The following is an 18008-nucleotide window of genomic DNA, read 5'->3' as shown; positions in this document are numbered from 1 at the left end:
AGTAATTTCAAAATAAATATTAAGCCAAATGAAAGACAAGCAATAACAATATTTTATAAGCGTGCACTCTTAGCTGTGATATTAATTGATTTTCCGGCTTTTCGTAACTCATCAATTAATCTTTGACCGAGTTCGATGTCAACCTTTGAAAAGTTTCCTATAGCGCGTTCAATAATGAAATTTGATGCATCCGAAAGACTCATAGCTATGTTATTAACAAGTCTTGTTTTGGCATCTGCGTCGAGCACATTTTGCCAAAAGATTGTGACTTGGCCAAAATCATCTTCATCAATCGGCTCGTGACGATCTATGACACCAACAACATTGAATGGTGGAGATTTTGCCGTAACATGTACTTCAGGACCACTAAAACTATTAGGGTAGTAATTAGGAGCTCCCCTTTGATTATTAACAGACATGAAGCCATCGCGTTGATAGTTCATCAGTGACAAATTCTAGAAAAATAATATCAGGATTAAGACTACAATGGAATAATTAAACAATGCAAATATGATTATAGCTTGTATGACAATTGTTACTTTGTAGGGACAATTCACGGGAAGTTGAAAATGATTGGCTCCAAGACGATATCTTTGAGTATCACCATAAGCAAACAAACGCCCTTGCAGCATTTTATCTGGACTTGGTTCAATACCTGGTGCTAAATGTGCTGGGTTAAAAGCCAGCTGTTCAACTTCGGCAAAATAGTTTGATGGATTTTTATCCAGTACTAATTTTCCAACCGGGATTAATGGGAACTCTTTGTGAGGCCAGATCTGTTGAATAGTAACTATTTTAGTCTCATATAGATATGATTATAATAAAAAAGTGATAATGAGTAAAGTGGACCAAGATAATAGACTATTTTTTTAGCAAGTCTAAAAAAAAAAAAAAAATCAGTTAATCATGTTTTAAACTCCTTTGCCAAAAATCAGCTCAATAAAAATATTTTATACATTACTCAACATTTTCTAAACTTTTAAAGTAAAGTACTTAAAAAGTATGAGAACCCCTTCGGAATATGAATATTAAAGAACTTTCAATTTTTTTCTATCAAGTTGACATGCTGAAGAATAGAAATAAAGCACGAGGTATAAATAAAAGTTTGAAAAACAATTAATATTACATTAATTTAAGTAACAAATAATTATCTGACATCTTTGAAAGTCGATAATTTTTTTAGCGAATTCTATAAATTATAATTACGACTGTAAATTGACATAATTCAGAATTGACATAATTTTCAACCTAGAAAATAATATTATGATGAGAAGAAAAGTTGATGAAAGAAAAAAAATTAATTTGTTGACGATTTTCAAAATCTTCAAAAATCTTGAGCGACTCGTTAAAAAAATTTTTAAGCTGTTTTTCGGAGAGGGCTTTTAAACATAATAATTTAACATATTTTTCATCAAAAACTAAATTTTTTTTTTTTTTAAGCCCTGCCCGAATATCAAGTTACCTTAGTCACGTCAAAAGGATTCCACTTGAATTTCTCAGCTTGTTGTTCAGTCATTACTTGAATGTAAAATGTCCATGAAGGAAAGTTTTTTTTAGCAATCGCATTGTATAAATCTCTAATACTGTAATCTGGATCTTGTGAACTTATTTTTGCAGCTTTAGCAGAAAAGAGGTTTTTGATACCTTGGTCAGTCTGTAAATATCGAAATACATAAAATAGTTTATTAATTATAGTATTAACTTTGACAAAAATTTGATTTAATAAAAAATTCTAGCTTGCGAAGACTACAAGAAAAAATTAAAAATAAGAAGTCTTGCCTTATAATGGAATTTACAATAAACAAATTGATTATCATCATTAACAAGTTTGAAGGTATGCGAGCCATAACCATTCATGTAACGGTAACCATCCGGAATACCACGATCACTGAATAAGATCATAACTTGGTGAGTTGTTTCAGGTCGGAGTGAAATAAAGTCCCAAAACATATCAATGTCTTTTAAGTGAGTAACAGGGTTTCGTTTCTGAGTATGAATGAAACTAGGAAAAAGTATTGGATCTTTTATGAAAAATATTGGAGTGTTGTTTCCAACTAGATCCCAGACTCCTTCTTCCGTATAAAATTTCACAGCAAATCCACGAGGATCCCTGTAATTAAAAAAAAATTTTAGTTTCAATTTTTTTACATTTTGATTGAAATACTCATAAGAAGAGGGAATAAATGCGATGATTGAATTTGATGAAGCAAATAATAAATAAGTAAAAAATTCAGTTACCTCACCGTATCTGCTGATCCGTTTTCTCCTCCTACAGTAGAAAATCGTACTGCAATAGGTGTTCTTTTTCCAATTTTTGAAAATATTTTTGCTTTTGTATATTTTGTAATGTCATGAGTAACCTCAAAGTAACCAAAGGCTCCTGAAAAATCGAAATGTATAAGAAAAAATTTAAAAATTTAGTGATCTCAATGATAAATACCAGCTCCTTTAGCGTGAACTACTCTTTCTGGAATCCTTTCTCTATTAAAATGAGACATTTCATCCAAGAAGACATGGTCTTGAAGAAGCAATGGTCCTTGATGTCCAACTGTAAGACTTGCTGTTTTATGAGCAATAGGAGCTCCATTTCCAGTTAATAATACGGATGGCTGATCCTGATAAATATCAATTATAATCATGCACGTAAACATACTTCAAATTAAAATTTATACTAATTTACATATTCTAAGGTATGATCTCATTTCTATCAATTGAAAAGTGATTACGAGATACATAGATACGATATTTCTTCATTATGTCGATAATTAATCCCCTAACAATTAAACGCCAAGCGTATGACCTTGTGCACTATACTTCCAGCTTGTTAAGATCAAGCAATTCTTTTTATTATCTTGCATGTAAAAGATAAAAGAATATTTCATCGGACTATTGTCCTACAGCAATACGTACGACCTTGTTAAAAGGTGGCTGTTATTGATTATGGTCGAGTTGAAAAATATTTGTCTAATTATAACTTGTTCGATAATAGACACACAGAGTTAGAAGAAGAAATAAAAATTATGCAAATTGTTTTCTAGAGATTTGCTAATGATCCATGATCTTAAATGGTGAATTATTAAGGGGAAATCACCATTGAACTGTTTGTTAACATTACCAAGGTACTTGATAATATTGATAATTTATTGTTAATTTTTATTTAAATAATTTCTTTTATACAATTATTATTAGATACACCAAGAAGATTTTATTTCAACTATCCTGTGAAGGCAAGCAGTATAAATTTACTAACAATGCAATATCTCAGAGTAGGCTAATAAATAAGAACTCGGATGTTTCTTAGAGCGGTGTTTTGGGATCTTTGCTTACGTCAATAGTTTTTAATCATCTTATTGAATGTCTTTATTAGTGCTCATATCTTTCATACGCTAATGACATAATCAATTCACAGTTGATAAGTGTTTGTTATATAAAATAAATCTTAATCAACCTAGATCTTAAGATATGATTTTTGAAAGTCAGATTAACATATGCAAAATAATTTTAATCTAAATACTCTCTCAGATTACACTTAGGTAATGATCTAATTACGTTTAATTTTATATGGATGTACACGGAACGAAAATTAAATACTAAAAATTACGATATAAATATAGTAAACCAGAATTCGATTTTCAATATCTTCTATTCTATTATTTTACACCTAAAAATTTACCAATGATATATGAATTTCTACGATATAGAAACGAATTTTTACGATAATAAGGTAAAAGCCCCAATAGATGATCATGTACCAGTATATGATCACTCCATGTATTTGTATACCTATATTTGTGAATATAGATATACAAATACATGGAGTGATCATATACTGGTACGTGATCATCTATTGGGGCTTTTACCTTATATCATAAAAATTTGTGTGTGACTGGTAAATTTTGAAATCTACACGGAGAAAAGAAAATTTGAAAAATTACAGTATTCTTTTTTAACCCGTTCCTGCCTTTACGGTTATTTTTTTTTTCTGCTAGTATAAATCTAATTCAAGTGGATGGTAATATTCCATCTTCACTAAAAATTTGGGACAGATCTGACATGTAATCGGGGAGATCCAGGTTCGAAAAAACCGGAAATAAATTATTTTTCTTTTCTACACCCTTTTCTTTTGACTAGTCAAAATAAAAAATATATGTATATTGTGACATGGGAAAAATTTTCCATGTCAAAAGATTATTTTGGTTAATTGTTTAAATTTATTTTCTTTTATTATTTAATTATTTTGGCTCAGCTGAAGGAAGGCGGAGATTCGACGCGACTGTGTCGCCCCAAACGGTCTCCTGATCAGAGTGCGAAGCTCGAGGTAAGACAGGTTGGAGGGAAAAGCGCCGAATTTGAAAAGTATGCATGAATGAGTGTGAATATTGTAAAGAGTATGATAGAGTGAGAGCGAAAATAAGTTAGAGCGATCAGGCGAACCCGAAAATTTCACGGAGCCATCGACGACCTGTGAGATATCTGGACGACTACGTTAGAACGAGGCGAATTCAAATCGGCCAATGACGATAGCGTTTGAACAATTTCAGTCGAGCGAGACGCCATCTGCATCCTGAAATCTGAACCGAGCAGCATATCGACCAATCATCGATCGCAACGGAATACTGGACGCATTCCGTAATACAACGGCCGGCTAGAAGAAGCTGTGAGCTGATTGGAGGCGAGTTTTTGGAACCAACAGAAAAGTAAAGAGCATGTGTTGCCGAGGAGGCAGCCATATTAACAATCAATTCTGATCTGGACGCTGTACTTGTTGGTCGACTATCATTCTGATACGCCATTAACGAGATACTTTCACCGTAATTAAAAATTGGTGGAGTGATAAAATATTGCCGGTAATTAAAATTGTTGTATCGCTGAGAATATTTTTGACGATCGTTTGAGCTGGTAGATTATTACCGAGTGCCAAGGTATTTTGCCAGCACGTGCAAGTGGGAGACGCCATCGCCGAGAGATCGACGCCAGTCCGCCAGCCTTCCCGCCAATTAAGTTAGCGCCTTCTAACGAGCCAACACCGACTTCAAGGAGTTTACTGCGGCCACAGGGTGAGTTTGATCGATAATTCTAGCTTCAGGGTGTCCTCACCGCGACATCGCGATCAATTTTAGTAAATTTCACCAGTTTGATTTTTGGTGTAATTTTTTTTGTATTAATATTTTTTTTACGAAAGTAATTATTGAATTCCTTTCGGATTATCGAGACGTGTGTGATGACACTCTGAGGCCCGGTATCATTGGGTTGTGTGAACTTGTGTGTGTGTTCGTGACCTCACCACGTGGGAATTGATACCGTGCTTTAGCTTCGTGTTGTTTATTTTTGTGATTACTGAATTGGACGTTCGATAAATTTGGAGTTGTTACGACAACTAGCCCAACCGACGCGCCATCTCCGAGCGCGAGCCCAAATTACCTCGAGCTTCTTCATTTACCCTCGATTTAATTGATTTACCGACCGTGAGTGTTACCCGCCGCGAGCCGCCGAAAAATTGAAATAATTAAATGTGTCAAAATTAATTTCGATGAATATTTGAATTTTTCTTTTTGTTGTTTGCGGCGACAATTGACTTATTGATAGTTATAAGTAATTAACTTACTCAGGCGTTAATTTTTTTTTATTATCATTTTTTTCTTAAAATTGTTTTATTGTTACGATCGATCAATTTAAGAGTAATCAATTGTTCATTCAGTCGCATTAATGATTATTAACCAACTCAAGGTTAATTAATTGTTTAATCATTGAGTATTAGTACTTTTATTTAATTTAAAATGAATTAAATTGTTTCTTTCGCCGCACAATCAGTTATTAACCAATTTGAGGTTAATTTATCGTTTATTCACTAGTATTATTACTTTTATTTAATTTAAAATGAATTAAATTGTTTATTTCGCCGCACAATCAGTTATTAACCAATTTGAGGTTAATTTATCGTTTATTCACTAAAATTATTACTTTTATTTAATTTGAAGAAAAATAAGTTGTTTATTCCGCCGTATAATTAGTTATCAATTAATTTGAGAATTTTGTGAGCCGATGACGGACCGAAGTTAATTATTCTTTTGATTTTTTTTTCGTTTTACTTGGATTTCGACAATTTTTAGTATCGATTAATTGATTATGTCAGCGTAATACTAATTATAGTATATTATATTATATTATAGTATATTACTATTTGCGAATTATCGACTGATCACAGCTACAATTTTTTTTGTTATTATTGTCGTTACTTCGACGAGAATTAAATCGTTATTATACGAATTTGGCGACACCTTATGAATTATATTGGCGACTGCTAGAATAAATTGTTAACTGAACATTCGGTAATCAATTTTCTTTTACTTCTTCCCTCCCCGAGATCACGTAGATTTAATACTTTTGCGTTTCACCGATTATTCGAATTTTTGAATCTCTTCGTCGCCGACCCGCCGCCCGACGACGATCAACAACGACTTCGAACCTTGGAACGGTAAGTTCCTGGTGCCCAACCACCTTCGAAACCCAGGTAAGCCAGTTTAGGTGGTGCTCTCCGGCCCTGACGACGCCAGTGCCGGCGAAATCCCATTATAATATCTATATATATATAATTATATATATACGTGTGTGTATATGTATATAACTATATATATATAAATATATATATAAATATATATATATATATATATATATATATATATATATATATATATATATATATATATATATATATATATATATATATATATATTTGTATATAGATATATATATTGAACATGTTGCATCCAGTGCTGACATGTATCGTCAAAATAATGAATATGTTTATCATTATTTTGTTTTTTACCCATAGGTAAAGAAAATGAAAAACCAGAGGAGGAGGAAAAGGAGCTCTTTTTGACGGATGAGATGAAAGACATTCTAGGAGAAGACCCATCTGAAGAAAAGGGTCTTCGATTAGAACTGCATCCAAAAATAAAAAACCGCCTGAAGTTCTGGGCCGAGAAAGGGTTGAGCTCTGAAGACAGAAACAAACTACTAACAAAATACAAAAGGTCTGAAGGTTTCGAAGCTCCTAAAATTAATCTCCCAATCGAGTCCAAGTTATCAGTTAGCGCGAAGGAGAGAGACACTTTTCGCGTGCTGACTCAGAACTCCATCGGTTCAGCGCTGATGGCTGTAGGCTCTGTTGCGTCCACACTAATCATCTAGACAGAGGCTCTTGATGTGGACGATGCTTTCGAAAAACTATTTGAAGCAACGAAAATTCTGGCTGATACTTTTCATCAACAATCGCTGTCAAGAAAAGCAACCATTACACCATCATTTGACAAAATGACAAAAGAGATTCTGGAAAAGGCGAACGCCGATGAATTCCTGTTCGCTAAGATTTAGTCGAGAATATAAAATCGGTCAAAGCAGCTGACAAAGTAGTATTAGTGGCTAAAACACCGACTCAAGCCTTAAACAACCAAGGCAAATATTTAAACTCATCTCGCCCAGTGGGACGCAGACCCAGTCACTACCAGCAGGGCAATTGGAGCCAAGCTCGACGTCACTTGCCATTCCGGCCCAACCAGAGATTTCAGGCCAGGCAGAACCAGCATCCTCCGAAGAACGCGGGTCCTTCGACGAAGACCTACAAACCCAAACCCCAATAAACACCGTAAGTAAGGTAGCGGGATGCTTGAAGCATTTTTACAGGGCTTGGAAGGAAATAACGGATAATGAGTTTGTATTAGGCTGCATTAAGGGGTATAAAATAGCTTTTAATCGTCAGGTAGTTCAGGCGCGCGTAACTAAGGTATCCATTGAAGACCACGAGGTGTTGAAGTTTGAGAAGGCAATCAAAAGATTGCTGGATAAAGGTGCGATTGAAGAATGTCAATCGGAAGAAGGACAATTTCTATCATCTTATTTCTGGGTACCTAAGAAAGATGATTCAGATAGATTTATCCTTAATCTTAAAAGATTGAACGAGTTCATAGATACTTCTCATTTTAAGATGAAAGATCTAAGAACAGCTCGTGGCTTAGTATTAGCAAATGTCTATTTTGCGACCCTGGATATGGAAGACGCGTATTATCTAGTAGCAGTTCATCCGATAAGTAGGAAATACCTAAGATTTAGATTTGAAGGCAAAACTTACCAATTTACATGCCTAGTTTTTGGGCTTTGTACTAGTCCGTATGCATTTACGAAAATTGTAACAATACTTTTCCCCAGAAATTTAACTAAATTTAACCGGTGGCGGAGATACCGGCTGGGTAGAGTATTTTACGCTCGCCCTTTTCAAATGTATAATAAAAGTAACCCGAAAACTCCTCAGACTGGGTTAGTGCACGATAGGACGCCAGGTAATTTTTATGAAAATTACCAAAAGTAACCAAAATTCCAGGGGCCTCGCCGAACGGTCAATTAACGATTTAAATCGATATGAGTGAAAGATGAGCCACGAAGAAATCGAGATTCAGATTAAACTAGACCTCAGAATTGGAAATGACGAATAATTAATTATAAGATACTATTCTATATTAATTGATCGTGACAGGAAGATGAGTCGTAGGAAAAGAATACAGGAAGGTTAAATAGTTAGCATAAAGGAATTAATCCAAGAAAATAGTTAGAGATAAATTAAATAAGTCTCCAATTACAAATTTATTTAAATTATAGCCTAAGAGGTTTAAATTACTGAGATTCTCCGTAGGCTAACTTAATCCTATTTTCGGATACAAATTAAATCCTTTGTGGAATTCTTGATTAACACTAACTTTCTTCTCAACTTACAATATAAAAATATAACAAGGCAATATTCGAGAATAACAATATCTGCAGTGAAAAACAATAATCTCAATAATAATTAGGATTAAATAATATCGAGCATAACTTACGCTCAAGATAATACTCGCGATGGTAATTAACACTCAACAATAATAATTGTAAGCAACGCAAAATAATAATCGCTTCAATGATCAACAATATTTATCGGTTAAATCACAATAATAATCCTAATATTCGACATCTGGTGTCGCAAATCGCAATAGTCTCAAAAATAGTTATAATATTAACAAAATGCCAATAATATTGCTCGTTACTTGCGTTGATTAATTTTCTTACAAGATTGGTTGCAAAGTGTAAATAATTATAAAGATTAATAATATTTATTAATATTATTCGTAAATTAAATCCAGATTAACAATTATAATATCAATCAATATCTGACTGTATTAATTATCAGTAGACCTTAAAATTATTACAGCAATAATTAATAAATAATATTAATTGCGGATCGCACTTGAGAAATCATATATATAATAATAGTAATCCGCAGGGAAAATAATAATCACACAAATACCGCAGTATCGATTTTAGATCTCAGTAATTGCGCAATAAGTCGACGCGACCAGGTAATCAGCTGCCGTGAAATTTCCCTCAAAAGGCCTTTATTTAATTTTAACAAATAAATTCACCCACGTTTGATCATAATCGAATTTGATTTTATTAGCAAATAATTCAACGCAATTAATTTATTACGTGTTAGCCACGTGGCCAAGATGGCGGCCTCACGCGGGAAACCGGCTCTGGATCCCGCCCGGGAGAATCTCAATAATTACCACGGTGGAATAATATTCAAGGACTTACCGGAGTATGCCGGATCACTCGACCAAAACTGCCAAATTAATTCTTAAATGAATTAAATAATAAATTTATGGACAATTGTCGACCGGCTTAGGCAACAATTGCAAAAATAGCAAAAATACCAAAACTATGATAGCTTGAACACACTGATGCTTCCCATCTCGGTTCACGCCTGTGACTACTACACCACTCCGCCGGCAGCATGCTGCCAGCTGCCGCTACCGACCTGCCCTCATGAGGGACTATCCGTCACCTCGGCCAACGCCGGTATCGTTTTTTTGAAATGTCCAATTCCACCAAATATTGAGCAATTCTCCCCCGAGGCGTAAATCGAGCCGGTATCCGCGTGAAATAGTAATTTGGCAACAATCATAATCATTATTTATACGATTATTTAATAATTTAAATCAAACGTGAGTTTAGAACATAAATTTGAGCTGAGCGTCAGGCTCGTCTGCTCTAGACTGAGGACCTCGGGCGTCCTCAGGCCCGTCGGCCGCTCACTTGGGCCCCGTCTAATTTAGTAAATTAAATTAACTAGATAAATTAAATCTTTCAAATTAAATTTTAAATTAGTTTCGTACTAATTTTAATCGCCGGCGACTATCCTGATCGCGTTTTGGGCTGAAATAAAATATGAATAAACAGTATTATCTTAAACTAAATCTTATTTCTAATAAATTTTTATTTAATTGCCCGGGAGGTGCCGCCATCTGGCGGAACCTCCAACACCAGTGTGCTCAAGCCCGGCGGGAAATGCCACAGCGTGTAAACACTGTGACAAAATTCTAAAACCAGTAGTCAAATTGCTTAGATTGAGAGGCTTTAAGTCGGTTATTTATCTAGATGACATTCTATGTATTGAGAATTCCCCAGAGAAATGTTCAGAGAATGTCATCGCCACAGTCGATCTTTTAGAGTCTTTAGGGTTCTTAATAAATAAAAATAAAAGCAGGTTGACTCCAGAGACAAGATGTGAATTTTTGGGTTTCACCATAGACTCCGTGAAACTATCAGTAGAACTGACTAGTGATAAAAAAGCTCGCCTGAGCAAGTTATTAAGTACGTTTACGACAGGTCAAAGCCACATGTTCAGTGAACAGGCCCACTTAGTGAGCACTACGTCACTGTGGGCTCCCCAAATTTACAATACGCACCTGACAAGCGCTCGTTCCCGCTAATTTTCACACGCTTGCGCCAATCGACCGCTCGATCACGCCACATGTATTGAATTTTACTATTGGCTATCGATGTCGACATCAATAGAACGAATTATTGATTGGCTATCGCTCTCGCTGGACATGCGCATTAGCCTTCTTCTCCAAGTCAACGAGGAAGAAGACGAATTATCTTTATTATCTTTCGCTTCTACGCTTTCGCTGCATCAAGTCGCCATTAGTATTTCTTTACTTTCGTTTTTTGTTAATAAACCGCATTTCGCTTATTTTATAATTTAAATTGCTTAAATTAACCGCTAATAATTCGCTTTAATTTGTTATAGGTAAATTGTGTTAACAGTGCATTTATTTCACCGCTTTTTCAGTGCCGGCAAAGTGTTCAACCACGTGTCAACCGGCTTCGCTTTTGCAACCCACGCTGTAATTTACAAATCCGCTTTTATCTTAACAATCCGCTATTAAGAATATTAAATATTGAGTGTAATTAATGTAAATAAATTACTAGTGTTATTTTTGATAATAATTAACGCGTTTTAATTGAGATATCCAACCCTAAACCTGATCCCCGCTTTTCCGCTATTTCTGTAATTATTCACCACTCAATTAGAGAGTTATCAGAGCTAATAGGGAAATTAGTCGCTGCGTGTCCGGGAGTAGACTACGGTTGGTTATATTTGCGGCCTTTAGAAGGCTTTAAAAGTTTTAGTCAAGGGAAAAATTTTTTTGATTACGAAGCAATGGTGGTAGTACCAGATAGCTTAGTGCCAGATCTATTATGGTGGCAAGAAAATGTCCAACTAGGGAAAAGCAAAATTAAATCTGTAGTTTTCAGTAAAACCATTTTTACGGACGCTTCGAATTCAGGTTGGGGCGCGACTGATGGTCAAAATAGTATACATGGTTTCTGGGACGAGAGACAGAAAGAATGGCACATTAATTACAAGGAATTATTCGTAGTAAAATTAGCTCTTGAGTCATTAGCAGCAGAAGTGATTGGAAAACAGATCCTTTTGAGAATAGACAATACAACGGCGATAGCCTATGTTAATAAAATGGGCAGGACTAAACACCCGGAGTTTAATAAACTGACACGCGAAATCTGGCAATGGGCGGAAGTGAAAGATAATTTTTTATTTGCTTCGTACATACCGTCTGAAGAAAATGTAGAAGCTGACGGTCTATCAAGGTTAGCTAACGACGATACGGAATGGGAGCTGGCTAGTTACGCATTTGAGAAAATCGTAGCCAGGTTCGGGGCTCCAGTCTTGGATCTTTTTGCAACAAGGGCTAATAAAAAGTGTGCTAACTTTTGCTCACGTTTTCCGGATGCGAGCGCTTTGGAAATAGATGCGTTCACAATCAGTTGGAGAAATATAGATTTCTACGCTTTTCCACCCTTTGCTCTGATACTCAGAGTCCTTAATAAAATTAAGCTGGAAAAATCTTCGGGTATAGTGATCGTACCTAATTGGCCAAACCAAGCTTGGTATCCGTTTTTCCTTGAGCTCCTGGTAGAAGAGCCAATATACCTGAGACCAAATAATAATCTATTGTTGTCTCCTTGTAGGACAAAGCAGCATCCCAGGGCAGAATCGCTAGAACTGATTGCAGGACGATTATCCGGCAAGCCTTTATTAAAAAAGGCTCGCCAGAGGAGTCAGCAGACATCATGCTAGCATCACTGGCTGACTGTACACTAAAACAATATCAGTCAGCGCTCCAGCAATGGAGCGAATTTTGCACAAGGAACGCGCTGGACCTTTTGGAGCCGGACAGTCATGGTTTGCTTCGTTTCCTCACAGAGAAGCAGAAAAAAGGAGCCTCATACTCAGGACTTGACACTCTGAGATCTGCGGTTTCTCTCATAGCAGGAGCTAAGATTGGAGCAGATCCACTGGTATCGAGACTGATGAAAGGGGCATTCAGGTTAAAACCATCAACACCAAGATACACAACTACGTGGGACGTCACGAAAATGCTCGAGCATCTGACTAAAGATTATCCTTTAGGAAACTTATCCTTGACGAAGCTGTCTCAAAAATTAGTAACGCTACTGGCTTTGTGCACCGCTCATCGAGCGCAGACATTAGCAAGCATTGAAGTGAAGAACATAACAGTCCGAGAGAATGCATTAGAGATCAAGATCTCAAAACTAATAAAGACTTCGGGATCAGGGCGAGCACAACCATTGCTGGTAGTACCTTTCTTTAAAGAGAAACCGGAGTTATGCGTAGCTACGACCCTAAACTTTTACGTGAAAAAGACCAAAACAGCAAGAGGAAAGCTGGGAAACCTTTTTATTTCAACTGTTAAGCCTTACAAGGCTATTACCAGTCAAACTATTAGCAGGTGGATTAAATCAGTCCTGACAGAGAGTGGAATAGACACTACAGTTTTTTCGGGACATTCTACTCGACATGCGGCAACCTCAGCGGCTTATATCAAAGGTATCAATTTGGAGTCGATAAGAAAGACTGCAGGTTGGTCTAAAGGATCAGAGATGTTTGCTAGGGTCTACAATAGGCCAATATCGGCTGACAATCAAAGCTTTGCAAGAGCTGTGTTAGGTTAAATAATATAAATACTCTGTATGAACAAGCCTAAGTAATAAATATCATACTAATATTTAAAAAAAAAAAAAAAAAAAAAAAATTTGGCCAAGTCTCTAAACCGCTACATGGTTATAAAATTATTAATATTACTATTAATCTCAAGAACGAGGCTCGTAGTATAATTTGACGATTAAACGAGTACGCCGAAGGCGTGCGAAGTTTGATCGTAATTATACTACAAGCCTCGTTCGAAGAGATTAAGGTCCCACCCTTAAAGAAGATGTTTGAAGTCCCGACCCCTGGAAATAAGGAAAGCTTGTCCAAATTTTAACCTTTAAGGTAAGTTTATCTCTAAAATATGAAGAGCAGAGGGAGTAACCGAGGTAGGTGAACCGATGTTTTTAGTTTTCTCTAAACAAGTTGTGCACTCTAGTGACCAAAGAGGTAACTACATGGTTATAAAATTATTAATATTACTATTAATCTCTTCGAACGAGGCTCGTAGTATAATTACGATCAAACTTCGCACGCCTTCGGCGTGCTCGTTTAATCGTTAAATAGATCTTCACCAAACTCTTCATACTTCTTACTTGGTTAAATACGAAGGTCAAGTTCAAATTTGAGCGTGATCGACTGAGTAGTTTATGAATTTTATAGTTGTGAAAATAATGAAAATTCAAATTTTTATTTATTATTTCTTAAATAACTTTTGATTAAAAAAATTCACGAAAATTCTGTTAAGTGCATCTTAAAGCTCTTTTAATAAGCTTTACTTTGAATAGATCACTTTTACGATTCAGCCAGAAATCATATGTCTTAAGTTATACCATTGGAAAATTTAAACGAAAAAGTGACTAGACGTTAATAAATGTATTTAAAAAATCTGTTATGTTTAATCATTCATATTTAGAGTATATCAATAACAACATAAAAACTGTAAGAAAATACATTATTTTTACTTGAAAAGATTGTTAAATAAAAAAAACTAAATAAATAAATAAATAATATTTTTTTAATTATGGTAAAGGAAAATTTTCAACTAATTACATACACTGGCCACTTACACCAGGAAAATAAGCTTTAATAGTTTGTATAGATATTTTATTATCTTTTACAGGTAATCTAACTGTAGCCTTTCCATCAGAAACTCGAATATAATTCATTTTAAAGTTTTTTTTATTTATTAAGTAGGTGCCAATTCATATATTATACTTTAATTGTGATGTTTTTGTTTTGCATCTGCACACATGTACTTAATGACTGAGAAATGACACCATTTTGTCCCTATTTTGGATCCACAAGTAACATAAGTGCACAAGTTGGAAGTGCACTAGTGACTTTTTTACTAGTTACTTTTATACTTATGAGTAGTATACATGTAAACAACCCAGTAAACACGTTTACGTCAATGTGACATCAAAATGACATTGGGCTATGTCAGGATTTACGTAAGATACAAGTCACGAATGAGTCATATGTGACTCATTATTTCACACTTCTTGACGTAAGATTCTGACGTAAAAATATGACGCAGTCATGACGTCAGTATTATGTCTCAATGACATTTATGACGTCAATATGACATACCTGTGATGTCTATATCATGATAATGATGTCATTATGACGTAAAAGTGATGTAAGTGATGTAAAAATTGTACCTCAGAAAAAATATTTTAAAAAAAATTTCTCAAAAATAAAAAGATGGCAATTTTGAAATTAATTATAGTGTTGTGGACTTATTACAAAGTTTGAAACACTAGTTATATGTTGATACTTGATGAAAAAATCCTGAAATATGCTGGGCTCGAACTTGGGTCCTCACGTATCGGAGTCTGGAACGCTGCTCACTTGTCCAAGTAACGGTTCATGTCACGTAGTAAATAACTTATGTGATAAGCCTTACATGATGAAAAATGCTTATTTCATAATTTTTTCTGAGATTAAATGGATTCTAAGAGCTGGAATTGCATAAAATTCAAGTCTAATAATTTATACAATTTCATAAAATTTCATTAAACTCATGAAATTTTATAAAGTTCTATAAAACTTTGTAAAAACTCTTATAAAAGGCTCGCTAGTGAAACTTGCGGTAATGAATAGGCAATTTCTAAATTTTCATAAAAATTGATTAAATCTTACACTTTTAAAAATTTTCGTCTAAAAGCGGACACAGAGAATTTTAGACTCTCTGCGGACACAGAGAACTTTCACAGAGTGAAATTTTTTCAGAGTAAACGATGTATCCGTGTCATTTGAATATTTTTTAATACTTATTGATTTCTCAAGACTCGAATTTTTTTTTTATTTAATTTTTTCCGAAAATCTAGTATTTTTCATTTGGATTTTTCTTCTTCAAAATTTCAATTTACAAAATTTAGATTTTTTTTTTTAAATTTCAACTCTTTTAAGTATAACATTTTTTAAATCTATATTTCCTTTTAATTTCAATTTTTTTCGAAATTTGAATTTCTTTAATTTAACATACTAACAACATTATGAAACTTGATGTACACAGTAAAAAAATTTTGCGTCATTGTGTCAAAAAATTTTGTGTTAAAAATTTTTATGTTAAATATTTAACATTTTTTTATGTTGATTTAACACAATAAATGTTAAATTTACACTTAAAAAAGTCAAATTTTTAACACAAAAATTTTTAACTAAAGTTTTTGACGCAATGACGCAAAATTTTTTACTGTGTAAAATACTATTAGTCTCGTCAATAACAATCATGGAACTGTTTGAATTATTTCAAATACAATGTTTCATAAGTAGCAGCACTAATGTCAGAAAATTATTTTTCAAGTAATAGTGCAATATTTAAATGACTGACATTTAATTTCTTGACGCGAAATCATAAGAAATTATATGTTTACTCGCTTGACGGTTTAAAAATTTAGAGTTCATGCCACATAAATTGAACTCGGTATTTTGTTATCAGTTTCACACCAAGTCATTTATACGGACTGAAGTCGAAAATATTTTTACAATGGATAAAAGTACCTAAATTCATGGAAAAAATCTTGTTAAGACATCTTGTTAAAGAAGTTTTATATTTGATAAATTTTGATCAATCGATAATATTAAAAAAATACATCCCCCAAATTTTATCAATATTATGGAAAATAATCGTTTGTCACTGATTTAGAAAATAACTTTCAAATTACGTCAGTATTATGTACAATTGTGACAAATTATTGATGTTAAATAATGGCTCACAAATGGTATCGGTATTACGTACGACCGTGACTTGTCACTGATGTAAACACATGATGTTAATCTTACGTCAAGATTACGTACAACCGTGACTTGTCACTGATGTAAACGCATGATGTTAAACTTACGTCAAGATTACGTACAGCCGTGACTTGTCTTTTTTACCAATAGAAATGTAACTAAATCAGGAATTGCGAAACGTCCCACTATTGCTGTGATTTTTACGGCATTTTTTGAAGAAAATTTTTTTTTCGCATACTGACCGAAATTTTGTATAAGAGATAATTTGCAGTCTTGCATAATTTGATGTCTCAAAATGAATATATTTTTTTCTTTATATGATTCAACTTTTGATTTCAAAATCTCGTGAAAGTAATCTTTTTTTTATTTTATTTGCAATCCATTTCATAATGAAAACGGCATCGTTCAAGGTTCACAAAAACTTGACACTTTGATTAATGACATCAATAAAAAAGAAAAAACTTTACTGCAGTTAGCAGCTAAGAAAAAAAAACCATTGATAGTTTTTGAAAATTTCTGCCAGTAGATTTGTTTTTAGTTTTCGCAATAATTTATTCGTTAAAGAAATTCTAATTCTTATCAAATTTTTGTTAATTTTTCCTTTTTTTAATCAGAAATTTCAGTATTCAAATATATACACGGTTCTAAAACATTTTTACTTAAGTAGTTGTTTATTCATACCTTATCATAAGAAGCTGCTATTCTAAGGTTATTAGCACGATAATATAAGACGCAACATTCTATTCGAATAGAGTTAGAGATTTATTATTAAAAATAATTTAATATAAAAATACCTTCACTTTTTCTTTGTGTTCATGCATTTGTGTGGAAGTAGGATCTCGATCCATTTTTTAACTCAGTGCAAGTTCAGTCACGTTTATTTTAAAATGGCAACTAAATACTTGGAAAGATAACACACAAATAACAATGATACAGCCTCACGATGGTAGACCACACCGACTACACTGACTGGCACGTCCCGACATCAACTTCAAGGTTTTATGCATTATGTCCGGTTCAGTACAGTGGGGGGAAAGTAAATATTATATGATTCGAAAAAGTAGCTCATATGTTTATGTACGTAACAAAAGACAGTGCATTTTTCGATGAAAACAACCACATGGACCAATTTCAGCTTCAGCAATGTTTTTTTTCTCTTACCTGTAAATCAATCGCAATTGTAAAACTGTTTACTCATGATTGATTTTATCATTAATGGCATGCACTCAAGTTATCTGATTGACGCATTTGACAATCGTTTGCAATGGCTTCCTGGAAAAAAATTTTATATCTTCACAGTTCTGACTGACCATTTTTTTTAATTTTATTTTATCATTTTTTTTTGTATAGAACTAGGTCGATCTGATTATATCTCGGGTTATTTTACGAAATGAAATAATTTTTATGGATTGAATCAATCTGA

At 33.8% G+C, this 18008-nt stretch overlaps 1 protein-coding gene across 1 annotated transcript; it reads right to left on the bottom strand.

Moving 5' to 3' along the window:
* Positions 1-17579, bottom strand: LOC123268137 (catalase). Its single transcript, XM_044733004.1, has 7 exons — positions 17380-17579; positions 2441-2615; positions 2239-2380; positions 1780-2110; positions 1463-1654; positions 540-776; positions 1-455 (listed from the first exon to the last, which is right to left on the bottom strand). The coding sequence occupies exons 1-7, from the start codon at positions 17431-17433 to the stop codon at positions 54-56; spliced, it is 1533 nt and encodes a 510-aa protein (XP_044588939.1). The 5' UTR covers positions 17434-17579; the 3' UTR covers positions 1-53.
* Positions 17580-18008: the final 429 nt, after the last annotated feature.

Source organism: Cotesia glomerata, linkage group LG6, assembly GCF_020080835.1.
Source record: "Cotesia glomerata isolate CgM1 linkage group LG6, MPM_Cglom_v2.3, whole genome shotgun sequence".
Taxonomy (NCBI): Eukaryota; Metazoa; Arthropoda; class Insecta; order Hymenoptera; family Braconidae; genus Cotesia; species Cotesia glomerata.
The sequence above is the reverse complement of the archived record's forward strand: the minus strand, read 5'-3'. Positions and strand labels throughout refer to the sequence as shown.